General features: G+C 33.1%; 1 protein-coding gene across 16 annotated transcripts in view; it reads left to right on the forward strand.

Annotated features, from left to right (window-relative positions):
• Positions 1–13677, forward strand: part of LOC143251995 (ras guanyl-releasing protein 3-like) — a 123762-nt gene that overhangs the window by 96364 nt on the left and 13721 nt on the right. For all 16 annotated transcript variants that reach the window (XM_076503484.1, XM_076503485.1, XM_076503477.1 and 13 more), the window contains 2 exons: positions 2083–2221; positions 3785–3821. In XM_076503484.1, the coding sequence (XP_076359599.1) occupies positions 2083–2221; positions 3785–3821 (176 nt within the window). The remainder of the gene's footprint in view (positions 1–2082; positions 2222–3784; positions 3822–13677) is intronic.

Below are 13677 nucleotides of genomic sequence, written 5' to 3' on the forward strand. Positions count from 1 at the left end.
TATCTAATAGGATGCTTCAAAAGAAACTGAATTATTCAAAAATTCATACTATGTGAAAATATTTATAAGTAAACTTACATTTACAACTGTGGTATGCAAATACTGTATACCTTACTTTTCTGCAGATATATATTTTTATATCTAAGAGATGTAGAAATTATCCTAAGTTATTATTTGGAATATTCTAAGTTCTGTTGAGGTCATGTTAAATTCAGCCAAAAGTGTTACTTTGTAGCTCTATTAGAATGAACTGTAATATTATTATCATAGTGAGACAAAGTAATCAACACTGTATGATGCTGAGGCTTCTGTCATTGTTATGTTGGTTATATGTAAATCAACCCGTCATTGTATGTAAATTAGTTGCTCAAATGTTTTATCAGTATCAAATAAAAAAAAACTGAATACTTGTAATCTATTTGCATGAGAATATGGAGTTTTAGATTAGATATTATTTTGAAATTAGTTACAGCTTATAATTGTTGTGAGTTGCAGTAATGGTCAGACAATTAACTTCTGAAAGTGCTGTATTATTAAATATATTTTGTGATGACTTACAAAGTCAAGTTTTCTTCTTTGGTTCTCCTTCCTAACTTCTTGTGTCAAAATTATATTGTTGAATTAGAAGTTTAATGTTTAGCCATGTCATTCATAAAAGTTTGGCCTGGTATTTTTGAATTGTGAATATATTTTTCTTTAACTTGTGAAAGTCCTAATGAATACTTAGTTGTTGTTGTTTTTTTTCAATAATCCTTGTATTAAAATTTTGGTTATTCTTGACATAGAATAAAAGAGTCATTGCAGTAGGATAATACTTTTTTCATGGTAAACTTTTCTGTATTTCTGGTGAACATGGTTGAACCTGAAAACTGCTAACGCTACAAATGACTTTTCTATGAACTATACTCTTTAAACTTCTAAGGCTTGTCAGGAAAATACTGTTTAACAACTCAGACTACCACGTATGTGTGTGCATGTGTCTTATGCATATATGGGGATTTAATTCAGAAAACTGAGATTTGCTTAGTGAAAGATATTCAAATCTCTATTTATTCTTAAAATGGTGTCTTTACTATGAAAATGAAAAGTTATTATTTGTCACTGAACAATGTGTCATAAGAGAATATAACTTTTTATTTGCAGTTTTGGTATATAATTTAAGATCACATTCTGCTACAAATGGTGAAGGAGGGAAACCACTCATTAAATTACACTGAAACTGAGGTGTGCTTTACTGTATAATGAAGATGCTTTTAAATTATTATAGTGATAAAATGAATTTTATGTATAGTTCTAGTATGTATGGATATTTATTAATTTATTTTTTCATAGCTACCACTGTTATTGTTGTTTGTTATGTTAGTTAAAACTATAATATGATTGTTCTCAGCTTCTCTGCCATCTTATATTTATAACTCATGACATATTGGCATTCATATAATTCTGATTTTTTATGGTAATAGATTAATTTTGCCATTTTGTTAACAGCATTGTGATAATGATGTCATCAAGTAACTTCTTTTTATCAAATTATAACACCATTTGATAACATCAAACAGCTTTTTTGTTTTCCTTGCATTGCTACATCATAATAGGGTTATGGTATGATATCAAGTCAGTGTTTTCCCAATTTTTCTGTGTTATAACAGCATTGTGATAATGATAACATGAAGTAACTTCTTTGTTTGTCTAGTCTTGCCAGATTATAATAGCATTGTGATAATGATGACATGAAGTAGCTCTTTTGTTTTTATTGCTTATGTTACCACTGGATATCATGTGTTTTTTAAGTCTACAGAATTGATTAATTAACATAAGATACTTTATAATTCAAGAAAGAAAAAAAATATGTTTATCCAAGTCCTATTTTAGCAAGCCTTGATATAGAATATTATAAAGGTTTAATAAAGAAAATCCTATTTGTTTTAATTAAAAGAAATATTTATATTTTGCAAAACAGGAACCAGAGCTAATAAATAAACTTTTTAGTGTTTTTTTTTTGTTATTTCTTGTTTACTCAATAGAATATGATGTTTACAGTTCTTATATTCATAGCATTTATCTCTACTTCTTAATTCTTAGAGATGGATTAATCAGTAAGACTGAAATGGAAGAATATTTTCTTGGAGCAAACTCTCAAGCCCTGAAAAAAATTTTTAGACATGACTTCCATGAAACATCTTATTTCAAACCAACATTTTGTGCTCATTGCACAGGCCTGGTAAGAATCTCCAATATGCAAACATTTTGCTCTCCATAAATAGTTTAACGTTTATAACCAATTAAGTTAATGTTCTTACATTGCAACCATATTATAAGTAAATTTTGTGAAGTAATTATTCCACTTCATTTTACAATAGCTTTAATTATTAATTAACATGAAAACTTTTCATTACATGTACCATTAGTATGTTTTTCATTAACATTATTTTAGTGGAAATGGGTGCCATATTTTGGATAAATTTGTGTAAATCTGGCTACTTTAGTACATGTCTTTGTGTTATAGTGATGTTAATTTTTACCAGTGTTGTAGTTTTGGAAAAATATATATTCTAAAGATAAATCTTCATTGGCTATAAGTGTTGAAGCACAACAATAAATTTAAAATTTATAATTTTTTTAGTTACAAGAATATCCTGTATTATTGCATGTATTTGTATAAAGCTAGTGTTACACAGAACTAATTAATCTAAAATGTATATTGTTAATGACAAGTATTCATGGTGTTACACGCTTTGTAGTAAGTTGCATATCAGTTTCATACAGTGAATAGTTTGTCTTGACTTTGCTTCATAAGCTAATAAACTTTTAGTAGCCCTCAGTATCACTTGTACTGTTCAGTAACATTGATTCAAGTGAAGTGTAATTAGCAGTTAGCATGCTCAAACTGAATCTACAGGTTCATGATTTAAGGCTCACTGCTGCAAAAACTCACTTCACATTTGGATACAAGAGTGTGCTGTAAGAGTGACAGTCTAATCCCATTATTTAGTTAGATAAGAGTTGACAGTTGTTGCTGTTACTGACTGTCTTTTCTCTAACCTGTAAGTTAAACATCATGACTGACTATGGAGAGATAGTCCTTTGTGTAACTTTACATGAAAATTCTGAAAGAAAAAGAAAATTATCGGAATGTTTTTATAATACAATGAGCTTATATGTTTAAAATTGTAACACTCAAATATTGTATCTGTCTTTGGATGCAAAATTTACATCTGAGCCAACAACTGTATCATTAGCTAACTGGTATTTTAGTTAGCCTGAAAAATTTGTTATGAGAAAGTATCAGAATAAGTTTAAACAAGAACTATATGCCAACTTTCTGAATTAACAGTTTAAATCTATTAGATGTTAATTCTAATTCTCTGGGCTATTGGGAGCTTATGTAGCTTAAAACTGTAGTTTTCATTACCTAGTGCAAGAGTAATGTGCACTATTACTCTTGTGTTGTATTATTTCATTGTTTTCTTTAGTGATTATAGACATCATATTTGTGTAAAAGTAACATGCACCATTATTCTTACATTGTGTTATTTCAGTCATTTTCTTACTAGTTACAGCCATCTTATTATTTTGAGGAGTCATGTGTGAGTAACATGCACTATTACTGATACACTGTATTATTTGTAATGTTCTTCTTACTGGTAACAGACATCATATTATCTTCAAAGTGATGTAAACTATCAGAATTATTTACACTGTAATTGAAGATATTTCACTTCAGTGCTACTTGAGTTAAAAATCTGTTCATATCACTAACCTTTGTATCTGTTTTTCTATATAGCTTTGGGGTCTCTTCAAGCAAGGGTACCAATGTCGGCGTAAGTATTGTAATAATTAGCTATTTCTTGTAAGTTCCTCTTCAAATGTTTAGTACATTTGTAGCTTTGTCCATTAGAGAGTAAACATTTCTGCAGGAACCATCAATGTCATTACATTATATTTATATGGAAATAAGACTAAGAAAATACCAAAGGCAGATTTGTAAGTTATTTTTTTATTTAAATTATAAAATGTTTTACACCAGAAAGGCATTGCCCCTAATTCATTATGTACCATGATGAATATTAATATTATTTAGCTTTAAGTTTTAATGTTTTGGCAGATCTTTTAATTTTATAAAACAATAAGGCTTGAAAGATACAAAGAAAAAATATGTGATTGAAAATACATATACACACAGGAAATAATTAACTTTACCATATTTGGTTATATATGTTGAAAAGTGATAGCTATTGAGATACTTTTTAGTTAATTTTACAGAGCACTTGGTGACCTACAAAAGGTCTGGTATTTAATTCCATTCCACTTAGAGCAGGGGTTCCCAACCGGTGGGTCGCGACCCTCTGGGGGGTTGCAAAGCCTTGACAGGGGGGTCGTAAACCCTTGGCAGGGGAGTCGCGTAGCCTTGTTAGAAGTAGCTTGGAATAACATTAATTTTATTTCATCAATTACATTTTCAAGTCGTGAGTGCCAAAAGGTTGGGAACCCCTGACTTAGAGGTAACACAAAAATTGCTATACATAATGTGGCACAATCTTTTGGACTTCTCTGAGTATATCCTCAGGTAAGAGGATGTAACTGCTATATGAATAATTGTAAACAGATGAAACCTATAGTTACAACATAAGTAGCAATTTATGTGCTAAATTGACTTAGTTAATTTTGGCCTGTGCTTATGAATGAACAAACTCTTTTGTACAGAAACTTTTATCATTAATGACTTTTATGAAGACCATAAAATAATTTAAATGCACAACTACATCACACTCACTAGGGTTTACTTCAGTACACTTGATCATTTCAGCAATCTTAAACTTGCATGTCTTTCACTTCTGTGTTAGCAGCCTTCTTATGTTGGAAATAATGTAACTTTGCTTGTGACAAAAACAGATAAACCCTATTTGAAGTTTTTAGTGAGGAAATTCAATGTTTCTGTTTGAACAAATACTGCAGATTGTATCACTGCTTAAAAATGCACATCAATTGTACCTCTGTTTACACTGTAAGGTTTATAACTATGTTTTAATATACAAGGCATGCTTACCAATGTACAATAAAGTTATAAAAATTTGATACTATTGAACTTATATTTGACAGTTTTGGGAAGTTTCATGTAATTCATTACAAATTATTCTTTTAATCAAACAGATAAATTTGGATGTATTTGTCACTATTTTCAACACCAAGCTTCCTCAGTATTGGTCTCTTGTACTATTCCTCATCTACTTGCTCTGGTTGTTGATGTGCTCAGTCAGGATTAGACAGACAAATTCCTTTATGTTTATCCTCCTATCTGACTCCATCCAGAGTGATTTCTGTCATCTACTACACTCTGAGTAGGGTCTTTCTGATTGTTTCACACTGGCCAACTCAACCATGGTTTTTGCGGCTGCTCAGATCCAAATACTCCACCATTGCCTTTTCCAAACACACCATTCTTCTATGGCAACCTCAGTCCTGGGTAGTTTATCCTCCCATTCATCTTCATGTCTCGTTTTTATCTAGTCCTTGGTGAGGAAATCCAGTCTATCAACAGCTTCATTGTTGGCACATTCTGTTTGACCTTCTTCCATCAGTGTAAGTGGAACATTGTCTGCCATTGATCTTTGGACTGAGAGTTCTCACCTGCTCAGCCCACTGTTGCTGTTTTTATGGATTTCCTCACTTGGGTATTGGATTTGAGATTTTCTGTCTCCTTGATTGCATGTTATCAAGTAGCCTTATCCCACACCTTTCAATTTGTATGGAACTATAATGATTTTTGCCTCCCATACCTTCTCCCTCCACTGTGTGCAGCTCTCCCACATTGGAATGTGAATTTAGTGCTTCATTGTCTTACTCTACTTCAGTTATGACCTTTGTCTCTTTCTTCTGTTTTTCATTTACCCCATAAAGTGTATTTCTTCTTGTGGACATCATTAGTGGGATTTGTTTGCCATTGATGTTTCACATTCTCTGTATCATTCCTCTTATCTTTTCTTCTACATGGATTGATTCTTCCCTCCCAAAACTTTGATGGCTTTAGAGGGTTATTTCTCCTTCTAGCCAATTTTCCTTCTTTCCATTTTCCACTTCTATCTGTGTCCTTTTCATTTCTTTGTTGTTATATTGCGTGTACAGCTTCCTTCCATTATAACCATTCCCCTCTATATGTATTTCCTCTTTTTGTCATCTGTATCCTTCCACCCTTTCCAATTGGGTATGGCTTTTAATTCTCTTGAGTTATTCTTCCTTTTCTTCTTCTTCATGTCAGTTACTCCAGGTGTCTTCCTATCAGATTAGGCACCTTGATTTTTTCCTGGCAGCTTATCTGTATCATCCATTGAAGGAAACACTTCTAGCAAGCATATGGACCACTCCACTGTCTGAATAATGTTGCTCTTTCTTCCTTGTAAGGTTATTGTCTTCCACCTGTTGTCATTTATCAGACATTGGTGTGATTATAACTTGGTGATATTGTTTTTCTTATTTATTTTTTTAAGGGCTTATCCCATCTTTTGATTTTGATCCTGCTCTGTGAAAAGTGGCATATGATCAGGTATACTTCACTTTATTAGTTTGGTACTCAAATCTGCACTGAAAGGTCATGTTAATTTGATTTTTCCTTCATGGTCATTAAATATGCACTGTTCTATAATATACTAAAAATGGGGTGTTCTGCAATATCACTATTCCTCATGATATATTTTATTCTTAAATATGCCTATTCTGGACTATAATCACCATATACTTCATTGGTGAAACAGATTCCTTAGATTAAATAAGTCACATTTGGTTCACTTTTCATATAGGGTTTTGTGGTCACCCATTGCACTGTCTTCAGTGTAAACATTCCTCCAGACTCTACACCACATTTTGATCCCCTTAAGAGAGTCCATACCACTTTTTGGTTCTAAGCTGCTGGGGTGGTGAACCATGGATTTCTCCTCCTGAATATAAAAATAATGCATCCATGCAGTTGAGAATAGGGTGGTGAATGTCCACTGGTGTAGAAATGACTGGGATTCTTCATTGTACCCTCACATGGAAATGAGTTTCCAGTAGTTGAGTCTTGAATTTAGGGCTGAACCAATCAACATATTGACCACACTCATGGTGGAATGAGTGGGATCCTTTATCCTACCCCCACCTGGATGTTGGTGCCTTGAGGTGAGTTTGAGATTTAGAATTGAATCAATCATTGCAAGTCCTCACACATGTTCAGGGTGTCCATGCTCACTTACTCAATTTGTGTAGAATGCAGTTCCCTGTGCTATAGGTTACAATGGGTGCACTTGGTTGTTGCTTCACTTCCTCCTCTTGTGCTTCCATCAATGTCATTATGCTTGGGATGATTATAGTATGTTTGAGTTAAGAGAATATATCTGTATTTCATTCTGATCATAGGTGCTGTACATTGATCAGTGAAGATAATTCTCCCTCCAATTGGCTTAACTTGAGGTGAAGACACCTTGCAGCACATTCCTTCTTTTACCCACAATGAGATGTGCTCCTTATTTATGTCTGCTTGACTCAGTCTCACCTTTTCCATATCTAGGCAAAAAGTATACCTGGAGCAGAAATAAATCAGTCCACCACATATCTTTTTCTTTGAGGATTCCCTTTTAGGGGAGGGGCTGTCTTTTGAATGCTCTTATAAGATGTTTCTCTTTTCTCCCTTCTACTGGTCCACCCACTTATTCAGTGCAGGATTTTAGCTATGTATGTGAGTAGTAGTAAGGTGCCTTATCAAAGGTTATAATTTTCTTACATTGAAAATATATTTCTGACAGGTACTTCCTCTCACATTTCCCATCTTTCCTTCCCCACTGTCTACAGGTGTTTAGTTTTCTGCCAGAACTTGAAGTTATAGGTAGAATAGCATAGAGGGACTCACATGAGGCATGCTATTGGTGGAGGTTTGTTGCATGATAATTTGCATGTGTAAATCAGTTAAACCATGTAAACTGAGAGGGTACATAGGAATAAAAAGCTTGTGGCATGCACAAAAAATTTTGCAAATAGAGGGTAGCACTGAATAAGAATAGCTATGTGTGTGAGTAGAAGTAAGTACCTGTCCAAAGTATACTATCTGTATAGGAAAATCATAACATTACTCTGACATCTTTTTAAGGAAAATGTTTACAAATAAATATATAAATATAAACACTATTAAATTAATATTACACTGACAAAGCTCCTTAATGAAGCTTTTTACAAATAAATACATAAATATGTATTGCTTACTTTGGTCATGAGTGTCATTCTAAGGCTTTTTAACGATTTTGTGATATAGCAGAAAAATCAAAACTTTTTATTTTTACATATGTTTTCAATGTGACACTTGTGCCTGCTTAAGAGAGCAAATCAAATTCAAGTGAGGCTCTAACATAGAAAAACAAGCTCGCATTTCATCATAGACTTTAAGAGGCCTCTCTCTCTTTCTGGCTTTAATTTCAGTCAATGCTGAAAATCCAATTTTGCAAAGCCACAAAGATGCAAATGAAAGCAGAACTTCAACTGCTTTTGAACTCATTGCAGGATATGAATTTTTAATGGAGATCCACAACTGATCCAAGCTCTTTTCAGAAAACAATGACTGATAAAATTTGTCGTTTCGTAAATCAATGAGCTGTTCTTCCTCCTCAGTTGTAAGATTTGTTGTCTCATTGATTCCGAATGGATAGGTCACCCAGTTATATTCGTCGACAGCAAGTGATGGGAAGTAATGTTTTAGTGCAGACTGTGGGTCGCTTAATGTATTCGAAATTTGAGGGACAATTTTCTTCTTTGATGGGCATTCATTAACAGAAGGAAAACAATTTAGGACTCCTTTCGAGATCTTATTCTTCCACAGTGTCACCTTTTCATCGAAGGCCTTCAATTTGGACGTTGCAGTAATAATGTTTTCAGGTGGTCCTTGGAGACTTAAGTTCAGATAATTTAATTTGTCAAACAAGTTGGAGAGAAATTGAACCTTCAACCACCAGATCTCTTCATGAAAAGAAAATTCAAAACCTGCTTCCTTAACCTCCAAGAAAGAAATTACTTCAGTTTTTAGTTGGACAAGACGCTTTAACACCTCTCCTTTCAAAAGCCATTGAACTTCAGTGTGACACAGTAGTATTTTGTAGTCTGAATCCATTACCTCACAGAGAAGAGAGAAAAGTCGAGATTGAAGTGGCCGAGACTTAATGAAATTCACCACTTGAATAACTTGATTCATAACAGACTGCAAATCTTTCAGCAAAGATTTGGAGGTGAGCGCCTATCTGTGAATCATGCAGTGAACAATCCTAATGTTTGGATTTTGTTGGCACACCAGAGTGACGAATCCTTTCTTTTTTCCTTGCATTGAAGAACAGCCATTAGTGCAAATGCCGACACAGTTATTCCAATGTAATTTGAAGAGCAAAATGTTCTCATTCACCAACTCAAAAATGTCTTGGCCTTTCATTGTACTTTTTAAATCTTTGCAAAATAAGTATTTGTTTATGATTTTTCCAACTTTTATGAATCGAACAAAAGTCAGAACTTGAACTTTTCCACTAACGTCAGTAGATTCATCAACTTGAAGAGACTATAACAGCAGCAATTCATCTTCAAGCACTTCGAAGTGTTCACAAACTTGATCCTTCAAACCCGACAACAAGTCTACAATTCTGCGCGAAATTGTGTCATTTGACAGTGGAACTTGCTTAACCTTTTTGGTAGCATCCATTCCAAACATAGTTTCAACGATGATTGCTAACGCTGGTGCAATGACTGTTTTGGCCTCCGTATGCACTTTCTTGCATTTTGCCAACAATTGAGCAACCTTATAACTTGCAATCAATCCTTTTCCGGGCAGCTTCATGTAGTTCACAAGCTTCCTTTATTGTTCATGTTGTTGAGCTGTAAGATTCTAGAAGTATTCTTTTGGTTTATCCTTCACAGCTGAACGTTTTGTTTCCAAGTGTCTGTTCACTTTGCTAGGAACAAGTGCCTCATTCAATAAAGCTGCATTGCAGAGTAGGCAGAATGGTAATTGAGAATGTTCCAGTTCCAAAGCGATAAAACCGTATTCGATGTATTCGTTTTTGTACTTTTGTTTGATTCCTTGCTTTTGATTCAACACATTCTCCTTTGCAGCACCAGACTTACTTAAATATTTTTCCATGGATAAATGATAAAACTAATTCATACACAATAAGCATCAAGTTCTGCAGTTGATATAAAATTCCTACCTACAGCGTACTAGCTGTAGCTTACCACAGAATGAGAACGTGTTCCAGAAAGCATTTCATTGTTTGATGCATCATTTATGATGTATGAAGTGCTTGTTGCACCACAATTAAACTAACAGTCAAACCGTTGCAGTTGAGAATAAAATTTAAGTATGAACTCTCAGTGCTCGAGTTCAATGAAAACCATCGAATGTTTTGGAAGGTTTCAGAGTATCTCTATAGTAGCTTTTATTAACTGATGTGTTTGATTTGCTTGTAAAATCCCAAGAAAATTGAATGTGTTTCAAAAACACCATGGCACACCTGCCAATCTCTCGTGGCACACAGGTTGAGAATCAATGGTTTAAATGTATAATAATTTTGTTGTTAAACTCTTAAAGTACCCCAATGGGACTTACAGAGCTAAAATCCAATGTTCTAAAAGCAAACAAATTCTTAAATTCAGGAAAAGGCTAGATTAAATTTTAATAAGGGTTGAATTTAAAATAAATTATTGGATAAATATACTTTGATAAGACAAAGGCCTTTGATTTTTTGTGCTATATCCTGAAGAGAGTGTGATGAGAGGACAAGTTTTAGATTTGGAAAAAAAGAGGATTGAATAATCTTGTCATGCAACTTCAATAAGATCACATCTGCTTACTTTTCAAAAGAAACAAAGGTACACAACTGTTAACCTATTCCTGTAAGATAATCCTTATATTTCCAAGATCACTTGTCTAAACCCTATCCAGTAAATCAGTACTCATTCTTTAATGAGAAGATCAAAACTGTAGACAGTTTTCCAAGCAAGACATAAACAGTGATTTATACAGAGAGAAGTAATTACCTTTTTGATTTGTAATCAGTTTGTCTACCGGCCTGGCATGGCCAAGCGTGTTAAGGCGTTCGGCTCATAATCCGAGGGTCGCAGGTTCGAATCCCGGTCACACCAAACATTCTTGCCCTTTCAGCCATGGGGGTGTGATAATGTGACGTTCAATCCAACTATTCGTTGGTAAAAGAGTAGCCCAAGAGTTGATGGTGGGTGGTGATGACCAGCTGTCTTTCCTCTAGCCTTACACTGCTAAATTAGGGATGGCTAGCACAGATAGTCCTCGAGTAGCTTTGCGCAAAATTCAAAACAAACAATTTGTCTCTAAATATACTCTAAAATTATATTAGCTTTACTATTAGTAACAGCACACTGTATCCACCACTGTGCCAAGATTATCTTTCTTTCAGCCACTCTATTAAGTGGATTCTCATTTATATTCTTATATAGCCCAAATGCATTACTTTGCACTTATTATACTTAACTGCTTCAGCTCATTCTGCAGTATATCAATGTCTTCAATATACCTAGAAATCCCTAACTGTTTAATGTCATTACCAAATTTTAATAATTTACTAATTGTGCCCCTATCAATATCATTAATGTAAATAAGTGGAAATCATAAATAATAACCTTTTTCCTTCTAGTTCCCAACCAACCACTCTACAGTCTAGTTAATTAGTCTTTCCACAACCTCTACTATTGTGACTTCCTTAGCTAATCTTTTGTGTGGGGCCATATTAAAATTGTTCTTAAAATCAAAGTACACGAGTCTACACTATTTTCCTTATTAATATGACATGTAATGTCCTCTAAAAAAGATATATTAATAACACAAAAATTATCATTTGTGAATTCATGTTGGTTTTCATTTATGGTATTATGTTTTACTAAATGACTTTGTAAGTGTTTTATTAGAAAGTACAAAATTACAATTATAACTGACTTATAATTTAGAGGGCAACTCTTATCGTCTAAACAGGTGTAATATTAGCAATTCTATAATCTTCAGCCATATTCTTACTGTTTATTGACCTGTCAAAAATGGAAGAATAAAATAGTAACTATAAAACCTTAAAATTAAGAATTGCTTTATGATAAGTGTTTTACTGATTGCCAGGACAGTTGTATTTTCCTTACGAGTTTATTGACATATGGAATGAGTTGCTGTTAGCAAGAATGTGGGCTGGCACTTTATAGAGAATGTACAAGGTCTATTAATGCTTTCCTGAAAACACAAAAATTGGGTTTAAATTTTTTGCTTTTATTTAGGTTAGGTGCATAAAGGCAGTCTTGAAGAACCAAACAGTCCCTTGTTGTCCATATGTTATTTTACTTTGTCATTAAATACATTATTAGTGATAACAAATAGCAAGAGCTGTATGTTTTTGCTTCTCTAGGACAATGTCTTCAGATGAACACTATTTGGTGATTCTATGTGCATTGCTTAAATTCTTCCTGATATGTTTGTAACATCTATAACTTCTTAACAAGTAATTACTATGATAAAGATAACTATAGATACATCTAATTATTTGTCAATTTCTATTTATAGCAGTAGGTCCTCATTAAACAACCCACTGTTTCTGTTAAGAGCAGTGAGCTACAGTAGTTACACTAGTAAGTGTTCTACTATTTATATTTATAGTAGTTACCCACTGTGATTATATCATTAAACATTCTATTATTTATAGGTATAGCAGCAAGCTGTTTAGTTAGATCAGTAACCACTCTACTATTTTTGTTTACAGCAGTGAGCCACTATAATCACAGCACTAAGCATTCTACTATTCTTATTTATAGCAGTCAGCCACTGTGGTTACATCAGTAAACATCCTACTGTTTCTGTTTCTAGCAGTGAGCCTCTAAGATTGCAACACTAAACATTATTAAACTGACAAGTCACATGTTTGAAAAAATCCTAAAATAACATTTACAAACAAACAAAAAAAGGATTAAAAAGGACACAACATTCTATAACATTATGGCTAAACATATCAAGAAGATTGAAAATCCCCAACTGATGAATCAATACATTATAATAATTAGAACTTTTTGTTTTATAACATTACATACGCTTAATTAAACTGTTAGTTTAGATAAGGTAGAGTATTTACTAGGTTTGTTGCTAGTTTTGATCTCTTTTTGGGTAGCACATTTTGATCAGAACTTATTAATAATTATCAAATGATCAGAATACATTGCATTGAAGGATGTTTCTGTTGAATCCATCATGGTAGAATGTATGACAGAAACTATACAAGATTAACTAACATTAATACATTAGTTTATTTGTCCATTTCTTTTCTTCACCAAAATTTGAATTTTAATGAAAGGAAGATAATGTGGAGGCCTAATCTATTCTTTGATTCACTGCTACCACTACAACATACAGGATTTGCCAAATTCATGGCTCATCAGTACTGCATGGAAGAGAAAAATAAATAAACAAAGTAGGTCTCATATAATGGTGGAATTCATTAGTTTTTTTGTGTTGTTGGTTTAGAAGTATAGCCCTTTACTCATCACCAATAATATGTGACATGCAATTAAATAGTTCACTGAATAATAATGGATACTTAATAATGATGGTATGTTGAATGTCATCCAAATATTTTAAGTTATTAGTGGTAAGTAAAGAACTATACAACTAAA

The sequence above is a fragment of the Tachypleus tridentatus genome, chromosome 6, assembly GCF_004210375.1.
Source record: "Tachypleus tridentatus isolate NWPU-2018 chromosome 6, ASM421037v1, whole genome shotgun sequence".
NCBI classification, from domain to species: domain Eukaryota; kingdom Metazoa; phylum Arthropoda; class Merostomata; order Xiphosura; family Limulidae; genus Tachypleus; species Tachypleus tridentatus.